Source organism: Furipterus horrens, unplaced genomic scaffold (assembly GCF_987537825.1).
Source record: "Furipterus horrens unplaced genomic scaffold, mFurHor1.1.pri manual_scaffold_11, whole genome shotgun sequence".
Lineage (NCBI taxonomy): Eukaryota > Metazoa > Chordata > Mammalia > Chiroptera > Furipteridae > Furipterus > Furipterus horrens.
In genome coordinates this window covers 64082760-64105222 of record NW_028327181.1, presented here as the reverse complement: position 1 = coordinate 64105222, position 22463 = coordinate 64082760, and the positions used below count along the sequence as shown (strand labels likewise).

The 22463-nt window shown below is 45.2% G+C and overlaps 1 protein-coding gene across 1 annotated transcript; it reads left to right on the top strand.

Moving 5' to 3' along the window:
* The first annotated feature begins 2112 nt into the window (after positions 1 to 2112).
* Positions 2113 to 8029, top strand: LOC149998026 (coordinator of PRMT5 and differentiation stimulator-like). Its single transcript, XM_090291611.1, has 4 exons — positions 2113 to 2261; positions 4280 to 4350; positions 6872 to 7089; positions 7610 to 8029. Exons 1-4 carry the CDS (start codon positions 2163 to 2165, stop codon positions 7777 to 7779), a joined length of 558 nt encoding a protein of 185 aa, XP_090147737.1. The 5' UTR covers positions 2113 to 2162; the 3' UTR covers positions 7780 to 8029.
* The last annotated feature ends 14434 nt before the right edge of the window (positions 8030 to 22463 follow it).

Sequence of the window (22463 nt, the reverse complement as noted above, 5' to 3'; positions counted from 1 at the left end):
TAATCCCCTATGGTTGGACCTTGTCATTTCTCATTTTTTTCTTATTATAAGTGTTGTTGATGAAGATTTTTATAAATCTTTATTTATATCCCTGGTTATTTTTTAAGGAGATTGACATCTGACAGAATTATTGGATTAAAGGATATAACTTATTAAATGAATGTTGATATATAGTGCCAATTTGCAATGTATGAAAATACTTTCAAGCAATGTACGATAATGTCAGCACCCTTAGGTACAGTGGATATTTTTAATTTTTATCATTTTAATAGGTAAAAATGGTATATCATTGTTTTGTGCATTTCTTTGACATTAATGAAATTAAAGTGTTTTTCCTGGTTCTCTATTTTTTTCATGTTTGACAGTTTTTAAAAACTTCTTACTAATTTATGAGTTTTTAATATATTAAGAATATTAATCTTTAGGTTGTCTCTCCTTTATTGCAAATTTACCCTAGTTGGTTTTTCTTTACTATTTTTCTTTCTCTTTTTTTCTTTTCCTGCATGATTTCTACTTTTGATAACCCTTTTTCGTGCCAAGTACAACTCAGATTTTTCCCTTCAACACCATTTGTGGCCATTTTTCTTTCTGCTGATTTGTAATAATACCTTCATATTAAATATCTATGAATATTAGAGTCTGTTTTAGGGCATTTTTATTTTGAGCTTTTGTACTCTAAATGTTTACTTGTCATTTGTTTTAAAATAAGAAAAATTTCCTTTTTCTCATTAAGTCCGCGGATGTTTATCATTCTAAATCTGTACATGGCATTTTTATTTAGTAAAGTGATACATGTTGCATGTGAGAGATGAGAGCAAAGAGGGTGGTGGCTGGCTTTGGGTCCCCGGGGTTATCACCACCCTGCATGTGGTTCTCACCCTCGCAGGTCATGAAAATGCATCTAGCTAGTTCACCTGGAGCTACTCCGTTAGATGTGGTAGTTTCTAGCTACATATAGCAATTTAAATTTATTACAATTCAGTGTCTCATTTACACTGGCAACATTTCAAGCGTTTAGTAGCCCTATGTTTACCATATTAGACCTCATAGATAATAGAACTTTTATTTCTACCACTGCAGAAGGTTCTACTGGACAGAGTTGATCTAGATAAATACAATTAGATTTGGGGAAACTGACTCATGGGTCAGAGCAGAGAACACATTAATCTGTCACATTCTCTTCCCTCTAGGAAAGTATACATAGTGGAAAAGAAAAGGGAGTATCATGTACCAACTGTTACACTAATTTTTTCAAATATCTTACATAGTTTACAAGCAACACATACTTTGAAGGAGATGATGGAATAGGTTCTATAACCTCCCGAAGGTTGTATGAAGGGGGTCTGGTAAGGCAGTTTACAGCTTTCTGCTACTTTAATGTTAACGTGATTATCACACCTTGAGCTGGTTTGTGAAGAGTTCAGGCCGTGTGGGTAGGGAAAGGCAGTGAAGCCTGACCTTGCCTATCTTCTGCCACCTTCAGGTTGCATAGGGCCACACCCGAGCAATTAAAAAAGGATCTTTTCCCGGGTCAGATTACGGGCTGCACAGAATCTTTAGGGTTACTATGACCAAGTGTCATAGCATACATGTTGTGTTCAGTACATTGTCGGTTTGTTTTTATCAACAGCCCTGGTTTCTCATGGACTGACTTTAAGAACTATCATTAAGTCAAGGTGGAGAATCGCTGGGCTGCTGTGTTGTGTCATCCATCTGTGCTAGTCCAGTTCCAGCACGTGGCCTGGAGAAATTTGTAAGGTCGAAAGTAAAATGTGGTTGGAGCTACAATTGTATTAAAAGTTGTTACAGCTTAGCTTTATACATTAAGTGGACCCGGGTAACAGGAATTGGGGGTTTTGAAGCTGCGTAGGGGTAACAGTTGGCATTCTAGGCTCAGTCGTGCAGCCCTCGGACCTGCACGGCCTGGCCGGAGCTACAAAAACGGTATTGAGGGCTGCTAGGTGGGCTCTGGCTGTGCGGGGTGCCCTGCCTCTCCCGCGCTGCCCCGCCCCCCGCTTCCTCGTGACCGCGTGTCCCGCCCCCTCCGCCGGGAGCACCCCTGGCTGATTGGCCCCTCCGCGGCGTATCCTCGGGCTGGCAGCAAGGCCGGTGCGTCACGTGGCCGAGCGGCGTCCAGGGCGCGGAGCCGCGGGCCGCCGGGCATGGACCCGCAGAGCGCCCGGAGCGTGGCGCCAGGGGCTGCGAAGCCGCCTCGGGGTCCACAGCTGCGGAGCGCGCGGGAGGCGCCCCCCAGCCCGGAGGTGAGCGCCGCGCGGGGGCCAGGCACAGCCATCACCTGTGGCCGGAGGTGGGAAGTTGCGGGGGCCGCGGAGCCGGGGAAGCATCTGGGGCCGCTCTGGGAACGTTGAGCGCCGTTTGGACATGCGCTCGAGCTGGACGCAGCCAGGCCAAGGGACCATGGGGTGCGGGGCTTTGGGGCGGGGCACCCTGAAGGTGTGGGTGGGCGTGCAGTGCTGGGAAGGAAGGCTTGGGCCCCCTGTCGCCGCTGCGTACTTGCTAAATGGGAGGCGATATGGACCGCTGCGGGGGGCCTGGACAGGGGCCAGGTGAGGGTGCTGAGGAGAGACCTTTCCCGAAGGACCTGTGTCCACTGGTGAGGATGCCCAGCCAGCGCTGGGCTCCAGATGACGTCTCAGGCCGTCTCTTCTTTTCTATTCAATGAAACCTAAAGGCCCGGCTTGACGCAGGGTTTTCAGAAACTTGTTTTCATTGGTGCACCAGGCAGCTCCTGGTTTTCAAAGACCGTTATTACAATCATACATAGCCTGTCCTTCTTTGCAGTCAGTAATTTCTGGTAGGTGGTGAACTCCTTGAGGGTAGAAATAACTGTTTACTGCTGTTAACCTGGTGCCGAGCACAGTGCCTGGCACGGTAGACACGCTTATTAATTGGTTGGAGGAGTGGCGTGCTTGTTTAAGCATCAAAGATAGTACGTAACCAAAATAAGAAGAAGATTGTAGCATTAGACTTACAAAGCAAATTACTTTGGATTGCAGTTATGATGAGACTAATTTTGTCAGGGCACCGTAGGAAGGGACATGCGCTCCCTCTCCAAGGTGAGAGGGAGGTGGTGCCTGCAGAGGTGTGATGTGGGAAGTGTGGAAAGGCGGGAGCACGCAGCAAATGCCGGGACCTTGGGCTGCAGAGCTGGGCAAGTGCTATGCTCAACAGGTTGATGGAGTGTGAGGGGGAGGTGTCACTGCCTTGGGTATTTGCTCCTGCAGTAGAGCTGAAGATCAAAAAAAAAAAATGTTTATTTATAGAGAGAGAGGGAGGGAGGGAGAAAGGGAAAGAAACATCAGTGTGTGGTTGCCTCTCTTGTGCTCCCAACTGGGGACCTGGCCTGCAACCCAGGCATATGCCGTGATTGGGAATTGAACCAGTGACCCTTTGGTTCGCAGGCCTGCACTCAATCCACTGAACCTCACTAGCCAGGGCTGAGCTCAAGATTTTTAAGGAGAGTAGTAATTAACACTGCAGGGCTAGGCAGGATGGGTGAATGGGGAGGCAGTTAGGGGGTTATGGCAGTGGTGGAAGTGAGAGGCCCCACCAGCTGGTCTGCAGTAGTGACCCAAGTGTTGTCACTGACTATAGGAGGTGGAGGTGATGCTTTAAATCTAGGTATGACTACATCATGAGCTAATTGGGACAGGTGCCAAATGCAGTGTAGATGTAGGGGCAAAGCAGGCGGGCTTAAGAGTCAACAAACATTACATTCCTGTTCTATGCCAGGTGTTTTCATAAATGTTATGTTATCATAAGCCCCCTGTTAGGTCAGAACAGCCATCTTCAATTTCCGGAGAAGGAAACCCAGGCAGAGTGGTTGAATCACACGCTGAATGAATGGCAGAGCTGAGATTGAAGTCAGATCTTCTCATGGAGGCTGTGAACATTTCTTGTTCCATTTAGAAGGAGGTCTTAGAGGTGATAGGACTTTGGGAACTTTGGAGTGGTGAGAGCAGAGAGGCGTATGATTGACTGTGGGGAAAAAAGATTTCCCTCAGCATCGTAGAGAAATGAAAGCTCTCTTGCCCCTGTGTATCAGTCAGGAGACAGATAATTTGATAGGATAAGTTGTTAAGACCCTCCGTCCTTGCTGAATCTTGACAGGGCAAAGCAGAAGTATGGGTTGCAAAGTCCCAGCCCCACACGCAAAGCGGGGGAGTATGGATGGGTGGGTTTGCGGCTGAGAAGAGAGCTTAATAGTGGGGATACCCCAGTTGTACAAGTCCTGGGTAATTGTTTCTTCTTCCAGCAGGCTGGCTTTGGCCCAGATGACCACTCCAGTCAGGAGAGAGAAACAGAGAAGGCCTCGGATTGCCTAGGCAAGTAGATGGCAGAGCCTGGGTGAATGCTGGGAGAGACCCAGGAAGCAGCAAGAGGGACGGACGGCCCCTATGTGTTCTTTATCATCTCTTTTTAGCAGGTCTTCTTAGCTGCCAGATTGCCTTTTTTTGCCTGGTGTTTCAATAGGGCTCTTGTTTGGAAGCTCCAGTGGAGCTTCCTTAAGGGAAGTCCTGAACTTGTGTCCAAACTTATCCCTTCTGCCGAGGAAGGCAGCTTAGGAAGGCAGGAAGATAATCGGCTTTGGAGGCAGGCGAAGCTGCCACTTTCAGCTCCGAGTCAGAGCCCTGGTCTGAGTTTTGTGGCCTTAGATAAGTCACTTTTCTTTATTTTTATCATTATTTTTAAAGATTTTATTTATTTTTTAGAGAGAGGGGAAAGGAAGGTGAAAGTGGAAGAGAGAAACATCAATCTGTGAGAGAAACATTAATCAGTTGCCTCTCGCATGCCCCCAGCCGGGGACCTGGCCCACAACCCAAGCATGTGCCCTGACCGGGTTTGAACCACTGACCTTTCAGTTCAGCGCTTAATCCACTGAACGATACCATCTAGGGCTATCTTTTCTTTATCTTTAAAATGAGGACAATAATACTTACCTCAGAGGGTTGTTCTGAGATTAGATGAGAAGATCTAGAACTGCCATTGATTCTGGTGCAGTTTAAATTTAGGCTAATTATAATACAATAAAATGAAACAGTTCCTTAGTTGCACTAACCACATTTCAAGTGCTCATAGTCACATGTGGCTAATGCTAGTCTGTTGGACATCACAGGAAGTGCCGTTGGATAGTGTGGTCTAGATGAAGCTCCGGACACGTAAGGGTAGTCATAACAACACACACTTTGAGTTCTCGCTATGTATCAGGCGCAATTCTGTTTTTTCTTTTTCTGTTTTTAAAAACTCACAAGAATCATATCTCCATTTTACAGATGAGGAAACTGAGGCACAGAGTAAAAATTTTTTAAAATTATGATAAAAGACACATAACATAAAACTTACCATTTAACAATTTTAAAGCATACAGTTCAGTGGCATTTAGCACAGTTACAATCGTTATGTAACCACCACCACTACTTAGTTCCAGGATATTTTCATCACCCCAAAAGGAAACCTTATACCCAGTAGGTAGTCACACCCCATTGCCCCCTTCCTTGTGCCCCTGGCGACCACTACTCTGCTTTCCGTCTTTATGGATTTACCTGTGCTGGACTGGCAAATGTAAATTGCATGTAAATGGAATCACATATTATGTGGCCTTTTATGTCTGGCTTCTTTCAGCATAATATTTTCAAGATAAATACATGCAGCATGTATCAATACAGGCATACCTCAGAGATATGCGTTTGGTTCCAGACCACTGCAATAAAACTACTATTACAATAAAGCTGGTTGTAATCTTTTTGCTGGTAGAGGGTTTTGCCTTCAGTTTGTAAAAATCTGTGAAGTGCAGTAAAGCAAAATGCCATAAAACAAAGTATGCCTATACTTCATTCCTTTTTATGGCTGAATAATCCCACCGTATGTGTAAACCAAATTTTACTTACCCATTCATCGGTTGGTAGGTATCTGGGTTGTTTCCACCTTTTGGTGATTGTGAGTAGTCCTGCTATGAACATTTTTTACAAGTTTTATTTGAACACCTGTTTTTAATTCTTTTGGGTACACATTTAGGAGTGGGTTGTATGTTAATTCTGTGTTTAAGCTATTGTGGGAATCAGTTGAGTATATTTAAGCTCAGTAACCCTTTTAGTAATTAGCAAGCCTGGGATTTGGATCCAGGCAGTTTGGCTCCAAAACACATGCCCTGAAGTATTAGTTTATTCATTATAGCTGTCATTATTATATAGTGTTAATAGGCTGATTCATTTCCCAGCTCTGACCTGGTGTCTCCGTAGCACTGTATGCTTGTAGGTTCATTATCCTCCCTAAACTTTCTCCCATTATTTTGAAACCTCTTGAAAATGTTCCTCCCAGCCCTCCTCATGTTGGGGGGTGGGGATGTGGTGGCTTTCCTTTGTTACTAGATGGGTTCTGCTCCTCTTCTGTGTCCTTTGTCACTAGATGGGTTCTGCTCCTCTTCTGCCCACTTTTATCCTGATCCCCCTTATCCTGTGCTCACCTCTCACGTGCTCTTTGAGGATAAAAGGAGGAGGAATAGAAGAGCAAAAATTTGTTTCACACCTGCATTGTTTTGCTTTAATGACATGTAAGCTACCTAAAAATGTAAACTGTGCCCAACTCCCTATGTGAATTACAAGACCAGGCAATTAATGGCCTTGTTTAAGGCAAAACATCCTATTGAACATAATTGATCAACTCTACTTCTAAAAATGCCAACAGACTTTTTTTTTTTTTTTTAAGTACTCAGGTGGCTAAAGAACTCTGCACACTTGTTTTACTGCTACCCTTTTAGTAAGTCTGCCAAAAATTTTCCAAGCACATGAGTAGGCCCTCTGGTTTTCCAGTTGTTTTAAGACCTCCTTCCTTTTGTTGATTTCTTAACGAGGGGAGCACAGAGCATCCCTAACGATAGTCCTGCGGGTGGTGAGGGCACCCATTCTGAAGAGGAAGGCTTTGCTGTGGGCGGTGAAGATTATGATGGGGAACTGAATTCCTGGGAGCTGCCAGAAAGGATGTCCAGCTGTCCGCCCAAGGAACAGCCTGCTGAACTTTTCAGTGAGGACTGGGACTCGGAGTTGAAAGCAGATCAAGGGAATCCATATGGTAGGTGTGGAGTTTCTGGGGTCCTAAGCAGGGTTTCAGACCCTCCTACCAGGTTACCCCTAAAGGCAGATAGGGTTAGAAGAGGGACCCACATCTGCAAGCTTAGCCTGATATCTGTTACAGATTTGCAATTTCTGTAACAGCTTCTTTTTGAAACAAAAAGTACGTGCAAATTTTTACATTTGACTTCATAATGTATCAGTTAGTTTGAACATTGGAACAATGTTACTCTCTCCTAATATCTTTTGTGTGAACTGAGCAGCTGCAGACAGAAGTGTCTTGTTATCCAGTTGCTTCCTCTGCACTGCCAAGAACCCTTGGCTGAGAAGCACAGCTGTGGGTTGCCTCAGAAACAATATGCTTGCAATTCTTTGGGAAAGGAGGAGTGAGTGTGTGAGTGTGTGTGTGTATGTGTGTGTTTGTGTGTATAATTCTTTGGGAAAAGAGGAGTGTGTGTGTGTGGCTATTTGTTTTCACCTTCACTCCTTCCTTTAATCTTGTCTTTTAAAATGGCCTGCAGATGCTGACGACATCCAGGGCTGCATTTCTCAAGAGGTCAAGCCTTGGGTGTGCTGTGCCCCACAAGGAGACATGCTCTATGACCCCAGCTGGCACCATCCACCTCCACTGATACCCCATTATTCCAAGATGGTCTTTGAAACTGGACAGTTTGATGATGCTGAAGACTGAGTGTGTAGATTTTACCTGGCGGATAGGTGGACCCTCAAGATCAAGGTGTCTCTTCCTTTCTTTGAAGTGAGATATCATATGTGTGGAAATATTCCCAGTGATCCCTGAGTCAGGCACACAGACTGGTGTTAAAACAAGGTCCCACTGTCCCATAGTTCTTTTGTTGTTGTTTTTACGAACTCCTCCTTGGGTGTGTTTGTTTCTGTGTCAAGAGTAGTTGTGTTCTTTATAAATAAAATAGCAAAAACCATCTGTGTCTTTGTCTACTACCCTACCATCCCCTTTAATTAGATTCCTCCGAACAAAGCCTTAGTCCTTCATTGAAAGCCCCTGACTTACATTTTCAGGATTGGAGGACCTGGAGACTTCAAACTACTTTGTGAAAGAAAATACTTCTTTAGTTTTGCGTCTGTAGATCTGGCACCATTGGTCAGGGATTGGAATCCAAGAAACATTGGTGACTTTGTGGCTGATTTCTTTTCCTATTGATGGAAAATTGATCATTCACTTACTTAACAAGGACTTTCTGTGGGCTAGAACACTAAATGGCAAATCGATTATACCAGCAATTATATAACCCTCAATTGGAATGAAAGAATTTTAAAATTATTTTCCATTTAATGTTTTAAGACTTACAATTACTTATATGAAGTCACTGTTTTTTAAATTTTTGAAAAATTACCTCATTTGAGAGATGAGGAAAGTAAGACTGACAATGTTGACCTGTTCAAGATCACAAGTAGGAAATGGCAGAGCTGGGACCTAACCCCACGGGTGACGTGAAGCCTGTTCTGTTGGTTGGCCCTGTGTGTGTGAGGGCCCAGAGGTGAGATCGGGGCTCTGCCTTGGCAGGTCTGTGATGCATCAGACTGTCAGCTTCCTCTTTTTGGCAGGCTGAGGGATTGCTTCTTACCTCCCTGCCTTCTTATTGAAGCTGAATCAAGAAGTTTCAGATCTGAAGTCTGAGCCAACTCCGTGGCAATTCAATGAACATTTAACCTTTTAAACTACTTTTTCAGAGGTGCCACAAAGGTGAACAGGGCAGACCCTTAATGCGGAAAGGCAGTGGTTTTGACTTGAGGGGCCTCATGGCCAAGGTTGTCCTAGGAAGACAAAATGTTCCTTCCACTGTCCTTGCTGAAGGGACAGTCGTAGACCCTTTCGCCACACTGCTCTTTCCTCCTCTCAAAGCCATAGCTGAAAATGAGTATGTCTGGCATGATAAGGTGAACTTGAGAAACTGAACCATGACCTGTTGGGGGGCTTGAGGAGAATAGCAGAATTGCTGAATGGGAAGGCTGTGTTATTGATGGGTGACTTTGGCACCTGTGTGAGCTGAAACAGTAAAAGGAGGAGTCTTGAGGTGGGGAGAGTACGTACGTGTCCGAGGGAGGGAAGAAAAACAGTATGAGAAGCCCCCGCGCATAAGGGACAGCAGAGGATGCTCACAAGACTCTGCTGTGACCCACGGAGCAGCTGTGGATCTAGGACTCCTGCTTTTTAGACGTTAATCAGTTTCTCCTAGTTATTTTCAGCAAAGCGGGTGTGAGGGAAGTGGGGTCTACTGAAGCAAGGACCTAGAAAACTTAAGAGTTAAAAAGAAAAACAGCAGGGCTTTTATGGCTGAATGTTGGGTGTGTCAGGAGAACAAGAAGGGGGTTGCTCGTCAATTGTTCTGATTTACATATTGTTCTAGTGCCCCCCATAGGCGAATCAAGCCTAGAGAAAGATGTTGAACGATAACTTCCCCGGCTGTGAACACTGGTTATTTCAAGGGGGTGAGAGGGGAGTAAGGAAAAAAGGTAGTGAAATGGAAAACTAATGACATAAGTGGAAATAAGTGACTGAAAAACTAGTCGGATAATGTTGCGAATATAGACACATGGAAACAATTAGATTACATTGTGGAGGTGTAGGCAATTCGCTTTTCTAGTTTTGTTATTTTAATACAGGTTTTGCAATGAGGTATTTAAAATAAAGACATGGCAGAGTTGCCTCCTCTGCCTGGTCTTTCCTGCTCTCTGACAAACATCAGAGCACCTGCCTTCTCTCTCTGCTGCAGTGAGGGTTTGAGGGTCTGCCTCCGTCTTGAGGGCGGAACTCTTTGCATGTAGGACTATGTCTTAGTCCTCAGCACCCCTGTTTCATAGCATGCGTGGAGCCCAGCATGGAATTGTTCAGTAAATACTGGCACAAATTCAATTCAGTAATGGTGTACGATTTGCCTTGGCTGTATAGGGGTGCGGCAAAAGTAAGTTCACGGATGTGAGTACTCAAAACATAATGTATTCTTTTATTATTATTTATTAATTATTGGATTAGTTTCCATATGCACAACTGTAAACCTATTTTTGCCCACCTCTGTATTTACAATTGAACATCCCAAGCTGGTGATGAAGAATCTGGGCTGCTGATGAGTAAAATATTTGAAGAACTTTTAAAAAATCTGTGTTACATCAGATTAGGATTTATTTAGGTTTCCTTTTCTATCAACTTATTATTTTTTACAATGTATGGAAATAGAGCAGAGAGAAATGCCTAGAAGCAGTGACCTTTGCAACCATGCATTAATTGAAAGCCTTCAATCAATGACCAAGTAAATTGTGCTTTAAAAACTAGGGTGTGGCCCTGGCTGGTTTGGCTCAGTGGATTGAGTGCAGGCCTACAAATCAAAAGGTTGCCAGTTTGATTCCCAGTCAGGGCACATGCCTGGGCTGCAGGCCAGGTCCCCAGTTGGGGCGCACAAGAGGCAACCCCACACTGATGTTTCTCTCCCTCTCTTTCTCCTTCCCTTCCCCTCTAAAAGTAAATAAATAAAATCTTAAAAAAAAAATACTAGAGTGTGTGTATGACAAATGAATCTATAATACAAATTATTTGATAAACAACAAACCATGATTATAAAAAAAAAATTGAAAAAAGAACTATCACAATTTCTAAACTGTTTTAAAATGAAGAATTGTAATTTTATGTACATAACAAGAAGAAACCCAAAATCCTTCTATATATCCAAATTTCTGAATGCTGAGCTGAGAAGTATCAGTCTCAGAAGAGGGAGAGAATGTGAATATTGCTTGGTTCAGCTTTGTGCTATATGCAGGAGTCCTCTCTGCCCACTTCCACTCGTGGGGGCTCACTACCTTAGAAGGAGTCTATCTGTTGCTGGCTAGTGCTGTTGGTTAGAACATTCTCCCCTGGACTGAGGTAAAATCTACCCATTTGGTCCGGGTCTGCTCTGTGACCCTAACACTTTCAAATACAGAGAATTAGCAATTTATCCTCTCTCTGGCCTTTTGTTTTCTAGGCTAAACAGTCAACAGGAATGTGTGTGGAATCAGAAAGGGAGATGAAGAGGGGGAGGAAGGAGGAGGGAGGGAGAGGAAATGTCTTGGGAATGTTTGAGGTTTGGGTAGGTGTTATGACACTGAGAGAGGCTGAGTTGTTCATGGAGGGTATGTAGAAAGAAAAGGGGGGTGAGGACAGGAATTAGGGCGCATTAGCAATCAAAGGATAGATGGAAGGATCAGCTTCCAAGGGCAGCCTGTGGCAGTGGAAGGGGAGGGAAACCAGGTGAACATCATTCAGGCCAAATCTAAGAAGAGAGTTCTAAGGAAGAAGGAATGACTGTCTTTTATGTAGAGGCCAGGTAAGATGAAGGCTAAAAAGGGTATTTTGGGGTGTGGGAATTAGAAAGTGTTCACATAATGTAATGACATGGGCCAGGTGCAGGGGTGGGTGCATGGACGTTGCAGGCTAAAATGTTTGGGGGTTGTGTGTGGCCACCTGAGCTGTTGCCTTTAGTACTATTGTTGCTCTCGACTGGGGGGCAGTGGTGACTTCTGACCAGCTTCTCAGAATGTGTGAGCCAGGCTGGGAAGTGGCAGAGATAGGAGAGAAAAGTAGGGAATGGAGAGAGGTACAGAAGTAGACAGAGACTTCTGGCCAAGATGGAGACATAGGTAGACATGCTTTGCCTCCTTGCACAACTGAAAGAAGGATTACAACTAACTTCAAAACAAAAAACAACCAGAACTACCAGAAAATCGAACTGTATGAAAGTCTGACATCCAAGGATTTAAAGAAGAAATACTCACCCAGATGGGTAGGAGGGGTGGGGATGGGGAGCCAGGATGAAGAGGAGAATGCAGTGTGGCGGCGGCGACCAATATAATGGACAGGTCCACACTCACATGTAGTGAATAAAAACTAGGAGGGACACTTGGGGAGTGATCCCAGCCCCAGGTCAGACTGCGCAGCCCAGTGTTCAAGTGCTGGGAAAATAAAGCCTTGTAGCTTCTGCCCATGAAAACCAGTGGGGGTTGGAGCAGGGGAAGAAACTACCTGTCCCTTAGTTCTAGAGACATGGTTCCAGAATGTAGGCAAACTCACCCACTCTGGGAACCACAACCAGGGCAACAACTAGAGGGGTGCCGGTTGCATGTGGGAAGTGGGTGAAGTGACTGGGAAAGGAGTGAGTGCTGAGCAAATGGTATTGTTCCCCACATACAGCACCCCAAAGCAGTGAAACAGGTTGCCCAGCACAGACTAATACCTAAGGCTCTGTCCCTTACAATGTATTAGGTGCACCAAAACAGGGAGTCAAAGCAGCTCTACCTAATACACAGAAGCAAACATAGGGAGGCTGCCAAATTGAGGAGACAAAGAAATATGGTCCAACTGAAAGGACAGATCAAAATTCCAGGAAAAGAGTTAAGTGAAACAAATATCCAACCTATCAGATACAGAGTTCAAAACACTGGTGATAATGATGCTCAGAGTAATGACTGAGTATGGCGAGCACATAAGGGAAGAAATGAAGGCTACGCTAAGTGAAATAAAAATCCACAGGGAACCAATGGTGAAGGGGAGGAAGATGAGGTCAAATCGATGAATGGGAACATAAGGAAGAAATAAAGTCAACCAGAACAGAATGAAGAAGCAAGAGCTCAAAAAAAATGAGGAGAGAATGAGAAGACTGGGACATCTCTAGAAGTGCCAATGTCTGATTCATAGGGATGCCAGAAGGAGAAGAGAAAGAACAAGAAATTGAAAACTTATTTGAAAAAATAATGAAAGAAAACTTCCCTAATTTGGTGAAGGAAATAGACATACAAGTCCTGGAAGCAGAGAGTCCAAAAGAAGTTGGAACCAAAGAGGACCACATTGAGACACATCATAATTAAAATGCCAAAGGTTCAAGATAAATAGAGAATCTTAAAAGCAGCAAGAGAAAAGTAGAGAGTTACCTACAAAGGGGTTCCCATAAGACTATCAGCTGATTTCTCAAAAGAAACTTTGCAGGCAAGAAGGGACTGGCAAGAAATAGTCAAAGTGATGAAAAGCAAGGACTTAAAACCAAGACTACTCTATCCAGCAAAGCTATCATTTAGAATGGAAGGGCAGATAAAGTAAAGCTAGACAGACAAGGTAAAGCTAGAGGACTTCATTATCACCCAGCCCTTATTAATGAAATGTTAAAGGGTCACATTTAAGAAAAAGAAGATCAAAGTTATGAACATTAAAATGACAACAAACTCACAATTATCAACAACTGAATCTCAAAAACAAAAACTCAGCAAACAACTAGAACAGGAACAGAGTCATATGTTTGGAGATCATATGGAGGTTTATCAGTGGGGAGATGGAAGAGGGAGAAATGGGGAAAAGGTACAAAGATTAAGAAGCATAACTAGTAGGTACAGAATAGACAGGGGGATGTTAAGAATAGTAAAGGAACTGGAGACACCAAAGAACTTATATGCATGACCCATGGACATGAACTAAGTGGGGAATTGCTGGAGGGAAGGAGGGTAACAAGTGGAGGGGGGCAAAGGGAATAAATTTGTGACAACTGTAATAGCATAATCAATAAAGTATACTTAAAAAAGAAAGTGGACAGAGGCTGCTGGAGAAGTACAGCTACTAAGGGAAAAAAAAAGAGAGACTTATTCTGACATTTCTTTCAAACATATCATTTACCAAGGAAGAAATCACAACCGACCATAGTCAAAATCTTGGGTGACTGAAAAAGAGTGAAATTGTGTTTATCAAGTGTGGCTGGATGACATATGAGATCTGCTCTTGTTTCTCTCATGCAAGCCGGCAGTTGGCCCTCTGCTCGTTTCCTTAGTGGAGGCATGTGACAGGGTCGAAACAGCCAAGACATCTTTCTAGCTTTTGTTTTACAAAAAAAATTTTTTTTTGGTAAGGAAGCAATGGGTTTTAAGCCAACAGATTATGTGTCTTTAAAAATTTTTTTATTGTATTTTTTCCATTATCATTTATCCTCTTTATATCCCCTCCTCTTGCTATCACCACCCTATTGTCCATGTCCATGAGTCCTTTTTCTTTTTTGCTTGGATCTCTCCACCCAGTATGCCCCCCACCCCAACCTGGAGCTGTCAGCATGCTCTCTATCTATGAGTTTGTCTCTACTTTGCTTGCTCATTAGATTCTGCACATGAGTAAAATCGAATGACATTTGTCTTTCTCTGACTGGCTTATTTCACTTAGCATAATGTTCTCCAGGTCCATCCATGCTGTCACAAAGGGTAAAATGTTCTTTTTTATGGTTGAGTAGTATTCCATTGTGTAAATGTCCCATAGTCGTTTTATCCACTTAGATTATGTGTCCTGAAGAAATCTGGCGGGAAAGAATTTTCCCAAGGTCAGTGCCTCCCACAGCCCCAAACAGAAAACCCAGGGTGTGAGAAGAAAGATTCGAATAAGAGAGACATCTGAGGATGCTAAGAGCAGAACAATTGGGAGCCTGGCTTCCTGGTGTGTCCCTGGGGAGTTACGTACTCAGAGAGTGATAGATGTTGGTGCTTCTAGGCAGTCAGGACCGTCTTACAAAAAATGCCTATGCCCTTGAGGATGTCAAGTCGTCGTCGTCGGCAGCCGTCCGTCTCGAGAGACGATGGTGTAGCTTCTTAAGAGTCTATCTGCACCGCCAAGAATGGCTGTGCAGTCCAACTCGGGAGTGACACGGTATCTGTCTCCTCCCGTGTTGAATCGACATCTTGCGATGACGCTGGAGTGTCCTCTCCAGTGAAGCTGAAGCTACAGAGCCTGGGCAGGGTGATATGGAGGGTCTGCTGTTGCCCATGCAGCAGACCCCCCCTCTCTTCGCAGCTGAAGGGTCCAAGGGAAAGACGGAGTCAATACAGCTTGGCTTCAGGTGCGCCGCAGGAGTTGCCGGTGTTGACTACAACGTTGAACCGCCTTAGGGACTCCGGCTCCGGATTTTCTGTCGGGGTTTACTCCCTTAGCCTTTCCCCTGAAGAGGTATGCCGCAAGGCAGCGGAGGTTTTTTGGAGTCAGAGTTTTCCTTCTCTGAGGATGTCAAGTGCAGCAGAGGGAACACAGTCGATAATAATGATGTATGGTGTCAGATGGGTATGCGAATTATCGGGATGATCACTTAGTAAGTTATATAATGTCTACTCACTGGGGTGTACTCCTGAACTAATATAACATTGTATATCAACTGCAACTGAAAAATAAAAATAAGTGCCCATGCCTTGAGTCTACAGAGAATCTGGTGGATCCAGAGGGGCCGTGGGACAGGGAGGACCTCTGAAGATGGACATTGGATGACCTACTGTCCCACCCCCATTTGCTTTGGCACTGCATGGGCAAGTGAGGAGAGACCCAGAAGGCCCGGATGGAATCTTGGGGTCAGGAAGTAGGACGGTCAGAGAGAACCACACTTTTATTTCTTGAACCCCCAAGATAAAAGAGATGCAAAGTTCACAAGCCTGTATGAGAACAAGTATTTGGGGGCTGGGGGCAGATGGTCAGCTAGGTAGAGGTGGTATATATTCAGTATCATCATGGGTTGATTAATACCAGAGTGCTGATCACTTTTTCTGTTTATTTTCTATCTGGATGAAAAACTTGCAATTTTTGTGCATTAGCGGAACAAGCAGAATTGCCATTCACAATTGGTAAAGGTAATTTTGTATATTTTTTATGGCTCCAGTGTATTTCTGTCTGTCATGACTTTCTTCCCTTTGGAAAATTGTGAGGGAGCAAACTCTTTCACCCCACTCCTAAATTAGTTTGGTGCTGTGTTTTTGGTGAGGACCCCAGGAGGTTATAGTGGGCAGTGCTTCCTCAAGCTTTGCTCTCAGACACTTGCGTGGCTGGGTGTGTTGGCTGTAGAGGCTGCAGAGACCACTGTCTTTATGTCCAGAAGCAATTGGCTGGACACAGCAAAGCCCCACTGCCCCGAGGAAATCACAGCGTGTCTTCCAGGAAAGCAGAAACCCACTCGTTGGCTAAGGAAACGTCTTGGCACTGCAGCCCTGGTGTTCCCGAGTCTGCTTTTTTGGGCCCAACTTCTCACCGAGTGGTTAGAATATGGAGAAAAGAGGGGAAAAAACAAAAAACAAAAAAACAACCCCAAACTCTGGCTATAGCCCATCTGGATTCTGCCTCCCAGTTCTCCCAGAACAGATTCCCCACCCAAATAACTGAGGATGCTGGAGCTGGAGCGCGCATCCAGGGGGGTAGGGGGTGGGGGTGGGCGGGGGAGAGGGAGAGAACTTGCGTGTGAGTGTGGCAGGCCAGGGAGAAGACGTTGGAGGGTGTAACAGGAAGGCAAGCGGCGGGGCTGGCTCCCGCTTTGTTGACTTAGCGAGTCTGGCTGCAAAGCCAAGGCCTTTGGAAAGAATGGCCTCCCCGCTTCCGGCAGTTTCTACTGAGCTGTTCTGGTACTGAGCGAGATTCTGCAGGTGTTTATGGGCTGGAGTATAGTTCAGTTGGGTTCAGGGCACCAAGGTTTGGAGAATTCCACCAGGATTTGTACTTGATGGTGGCCTGGGACGTAAGACACAACCGTGGTTTCAGAAGGTGCTATTTCTCCCCACCTCACGGGGTTGTCTGGTCCTCGCCTTGGAGCTCATTTCCCCAGGAGGCCTGCTTCCACTTTATGACCATTACAAGGTGCAGTTGGTTTTCCTTTTTTTTTTTTTTTTTTTTCTGGTGAGGTGATTTGATTTCAAAAGCAATTTCCTCTGACAACTTCTCATTGGCTGTTGAACAAATGTGGCAGATATAAGTTAGAGCCATGTGTTTGGCAGCTCCAGGCAGGCGTCTGAATTTCGGGCCGCTGCCTGTGGGCTTATTCTGTTTTTCCACCAGGTGGCGGTAAAGACCCGTTGACTGGGCTCTCTCTTGCGAGCTGGAGAGGAGAGTGAGGGGCCCTGGAGGAAAAGCAGAGCTGGCTCAAGGACTTCCTGCTGGCTGGCAAACTCACCTGTGAATTTATGAGTAGGATTTACTTCCGATTTTATAGATGAATCTTCTCAGAAAAGGATACTGTGAAATCTAGGGTCAGGGTTGTCATTGTTACCACTCAATTCCTATCCCAGAGTCTGACACAGAGTAAGTGCTTAATAGGTGCTTGTTGACGTCAGCCAACGTGTGTGCACGTGTGCAAAGGAAAGAGAAATGCACTGTGTCCCACCTCCCTGCCAGATGGTGTGTTAGGTGGTTTTTCTGATGAAGTAAGGCTTATAATTCTCATTTTATAGAAAGAGAAATTGAGGCCGAGGGAGATAAGATAATTGGCCAAAGTTCATAAAGATGTGACCCACGATTTATATGCCTGCTCTACCGGGGCTGGTGATCACTAGATTTAGCAAAAGTCTAGGATGAATTTTATTTCAGAAAAAACAAGGGAATCCAGTGTAGATTTGATCTTTATTCATCGATTTATTTCTGGTATATACTATGTACTCAGGATGGAGAGGGGTAAGACCTGGTTCTTGCTTTTGGGGAGCTTTGAGTGTAGGGGGTAAGGGACGGCCCACAAATGAAGCACCACAAGAGAACTCCACAAGCCCAGGGTGCAGGGGAACCCTGAGGAAGGGTTAGGAGGTCAAGGAAATCCCCCAAAGGAGAGAGCCTCAAAGCTGAGTCCTGGAGGACTTGGACAGGCAAGGCGTAGTGAAGGATCATCCAGGCAGAGGGAGCTGGGGTGCAAAGCCCTCCCCACCCCATGAGAGAGAACCTGTGTATTTGGGGAACTGGTAAGGTTCAAGGTGAGGGATGAGGTCAGGTAAGCAAGGGGCTTCAAAAGCTATGAAGGGGCTTGAAGAGTTTTCAGCAGAAACGTGACATTTTTAAAAGTTCCTTATATAATTTAATTAACCAATGTCACCCCAATAAGTTCAATTAAAAATGAAAGATCCTTCTAGTTTCTGGTGGGGTGGTGGGCGGAGGCTGAGGCTAAGCCAGAGAGGCCACCCAGGACTGTCTCCTAGTAGGAGAGGATGGTCCAGGTCTAAACTAGGGTCATTGCTCTGGAGATGGAGGGAGACAGACAGACTGGAACGACCTGTAGAAGGTAGAGCTGATGGGAGTGGGGACAGATTGCCTGTGAAGGAAGGGTGAGGGGGAAGGAAGAGTCTGGGATGACTTTGAGGCCTGTCCTGGCTTGGGCAACCAGGTGGATGGAATGGTTTCCAAAGTGTGAATGATGTTGACAGTTCATAAGCACATTCACACCTTTTTCAAGAGGAAGCTGCTCCATGTTCCAGATGCTCAACTTTGTTTTCAGAGTTCGGAGGCTGCCCTTGGGCTTTGTGAACATGTGAAAGTCACACCTTTAGGGTACCCTTTGTCTTTCATTTGCTCTCTTCTCTCAGAGCAGATGCTCAGGATATGGTACTTTTTTGTTTTTGTTTTTTAAGATTTTATTTACTTATTTTTTAGAAAGAGGGGAAGGGAGGGAGAAAGAGAGGGAGAGAAACATCAGTGTGCAAGAGAAACAATCAGCTGCCTCTCACACGGCCCCAAAGGGGACCTGGCCCACAGCCCAGGCATATGCCCTGACCAGGAATCAAAGCAGCAACCCTTCAGTTTGCAGGCCTGCACTCAATCCACTGAGCTACACCAGCCAGGGCAGGCTATGGTATCCTTCTAGAACAGGTGTCTGCAGTGGACACTCTGGTAGCCTCTCCTACATGTGATCCGCTCCTCTAGATGACCAACCCTTCCTCATGCATCTCGTGGACCTTGGGGCAAGCTAACCCCACCCTGGACATAAGGGCAGAACATGAGGTTCAAGCCTAAACTGACCCGAATAATTGTGTTTCTTGTCCTCTGTATTAGTCTCCTGGCTGTGCCTAACAAATTACCACAAACTTGGTGGTCTAAAATAACACAATCATTTTCTCATAGTTCTGGAGCCCAGATGTTCAAAATCAAGTTATCAGCAGGGCTGTGCTCCCTCTAGAGGCTCTGGGAAGAGTCTGTTCCTTGACTCTTTCAGCTTCTGGGCACTACTGGCAGTCCTTGGCTTGTGGCTGCTCACCCTAATCACTGCCTTGTCTTCACAAGGCTCTCCTCTCCGTGTCTGTCTTCTGGCTCTTATAAGGATACTTGCCATTGGACTTAGGGCCCACCCGGGTAATTCAGGATGATCTCCTCTCAAGAGCCTTAACTTAATTGCATCTACAGAGACCCTTTGTCCAAATAAGCACATTCGCAGGTTTTAGGGTTTAGGAGAGAAAACTATCTTTTTTGAGGCTGTCATTCAACCCATACTGCTTCTGTGGCTGGCAAGACAGAATGAACTTGGGACTGTGATGACATCGCTGAACTCCTGTCTGCCATCCTGGAAGCCTGCCTGCTTCAGGACTTCAGTTATGTAATTCAATAAATCCTCCTTATTGGTTTAAGCCAATCTGACGTGCCCTTTCCTGTCGCCTTCTGCTGAGTGTACCCTCACACATGTGCCCATCTGGAGTCCTGCATGCAGGCAGTTCGTTGGGTGTGGGGCAGAGATCACAGCAATTGGAATTCTCCTCCGCTGGACTCCATTGTTGTCGCTCTGTGTGACCTTGGGCAAGCCACAGCCTTGCTGACCATCAGTCTGAATACGTAAATGGAGCCCTTGTCCCTGCAAAAAGCTCTTCAAATCGAAGCTGCTGTGGTTTGTGTTGTTATGGCCTTTGCATTCCAAGAAAGACGTAATAGAATTGGGAAAGAGCCAGACAATGGAGTGATGAAGGGCTTTTACCATGAGGGCAAGCTCCCCATTTAGGATTCTTCAGCCTGGAGAAATGGAGGCTGAGGAGGAACGTAATTGAAGTCCTTTATGTGAAAGGTGTATTGATAAGGTGGGACAGACTTGTTCATCAAATCCCAGAATCCTTAGAAGCCTAGGGTGCTGCTCCTGAAAGTTTGAGCAGTGGTTTGAGGGCAAACAATGGAGATACTCCTTTACCCAGTGCAGAGGCGAACTCAAGGCACTGGAGCCGCGTGGTGTTGCGCACCTGGGGTCAGGAAGACGTGGGTTCTGCTCCTGGTTCCAGCTGTGTGACTGTGAGCAATCCTCTTTCTCCCTGAATCTCAGATTGTTCGTTGGTAAATTGGGGACAATAAACCTGGTAATAAACCAGGAGTGAACTTCCACAGATTAACCACCCCCTCCCTGCCCATCAGCACTGGCCCAGGTGATTAGCGTCCTGCTTGTTACTATAAACGGACTAACTGCAGATCCCCCACCCAGGCATGCGATCTCATCTCTCCCTTACTCAAGACCCAGTAAGCAATTCTCTCCTGCTTCTCCTGCATCTCTGTGTCCCCCTCTCTACCCTATCATTGTCATAGGCACAAAAGCCACTATCATTTCTCCCACCTGAAAACAGCCCTCTGTTGATTTCACTTCCCCCTCTAGCTCCTGTCCACATTCTCAGCTCCACTGTGCAGCCAAACTACTTGGAAGAATTGTCTATACTTGAGCTGAACAAATCTTTACAAAATGAACACACTCATGACACTACCATCCAGATTAAAAAAAAGAGGAATATTACTAGCACCCTAGAAACTCTGAGTTCCTCCCAGGCACTTACCCCTTTCTATCTCCAAGGAAATCACTGTCCTAACATCGATTAGTTTTCTATTTTTAATTTTATCATTGAACGTTACCATTTTAACCCTAACCATCACCTAGTTTCAGAATGTTCTCATCACTTCAAAAGGAAACCTCAAACCCATTAGCAGTCAGACCCCATTTCCCACTCTGCTCAGTTCCTGGCCACCATTAACCTGCTTTTTGTTTCTGTGGACTTGCCTATTCTGGGTATTTCAGATGAAAGGAATCATACGATATATCGCCTTTTGTGTCGGGCATCTTACTCAGCATAATGTTTTCAGGGTTCATTCATGTTGCAGCAGGTATCAGAACTTCGCTCTTTTTTATGGCTGAGTAACCTTCCATTGTATGGCTGTACAACATTTTTTTTTATCCATTCAGCAGTTGATGGACGTTTGGGTCGGCTCCACATTTTGGCCATCGTGAGTATTGCTGCTGTGAACGATCACGCTCAAGTTTTGCTTGAACGTGTTTTACCTGTTTTTTTTTTTTTTCCTTCTTTATATTTTATTTATTTATTTTTAGAGCGAGGGCAAGGGAGGGAGAAGGAGAGGGAGAGAAACATAAATGTGTGAGAGAGATACCTCGATCAGTTGCCTCTTGCACGCCCCCACCTGGGGACCTGGCCTGCAGCGCAGGCCCACGCCCTGACTGGGAATCAAACTGGCGACTCCCTGTTTTAGAGGCTGGTGCTCAGTCCACTGAGCCACACCAGCCAGGGAACATTGTGCCTGTTTTTGAGCTTTAAGTTGGCCACATGACTTATACTGCTTTTCTGTCTGTCTGGAGGCCCTATTCTATAATGGGAGATCCATCCGGCTGCAGCACTGCACATCGGGAACTTGCTCACTTACATTTACTGGGCAGCATGTCACTGTGTGAATGGACCACCGTTCATCTCGCCTGTTGTCGACGGGTTGTATCCAGTGTGAGGTGGTTATGAGGAGTGCTGCTCCACACGTTCTTGTTCCTTTCTTCTGGTGAGCACACTCACAGATTGCTGTTAGACACATACCTAGGAATGGAATGTCAGGGTCACAGATGATGCACATGTTTAGCTTTACAGATACTGCCAAAGGGTTTTCCTAGGCTATTCCAATTTTCACGTCCCCAGGAGTGTGTGAAAGTTCCAGTTGCTCCACAGCGTCGCCGACATGTGACATTTCCACCTGAATGTTTAATAGACATCTCTAACTCAGCAGGACCCAAGCTTAACTCCATGTGTCCTCCTCAACCGGTTCCCTCTTCAGTCGATGGCGGCTTTGGCCTTCCAATGTGCTCAGGCCAGAAACCTTTGTCATCTCTCTCTCTCTCTCTCTCTTTTTTTTTTTTTTTTTTTTGATTTCTTACATTCAGTGTCAGGAACCTATTTGGCTCTTCCTTCCAACACACCCAAAATATGACCTTATCCCTTATCTGCTCCCATCCTTGCTGGAGCCACCATCATTTTTCACCTAGTTTACTAGCATACCTTCCTGCTGGGCATCCCTGCTTCCATGCCACACATTCTTAGCACAGCAACTGCGATAATCGTTGTTTTTTTTAATTGTTATAAAATAACATATAATTTACCATTTGTATGTGTACAGTTTAGTGGTAATAGAATATTCACGTTGTGGAGCGACCCTCATTCCTCCAATAGCTCTGCATTTCAGAGGAAGACTCCAGCATTTTACAATGGCACACCAAGCCTTGCCCAGCCTGTCTCCTGTGACTTCTGTCACTTTATCTCCCACGTCTCCTTCTCCTTGGTTCTCTCCACTCCAGGCCCTTATGTCTTCTTGTGTTCCTGGAA

Coding starts and splice junctions, on each gene's coding strand:
- LOC149998026 (XM_090291611.1), top strand. CDS start 2,163: ATGGACCCGCAGAGCGCCCGGAGCGTGGCGCCAGGGGCTGCGAAGCCG. Junction 4,351..6,871: donor GCCTCGGATTGCCTAGGCAA/GTAGATGGCAGA, acceptor TTTCTTAACGAG/GGGAGCACAGAGCATCCCTA. Junction 7,090..7,609: donor AGATCAAGGGAATCCATATG/GTAGGTGTGGAG, acceptor AATGGCCTGCAG/ATGCTGACGACATCCAGGGC.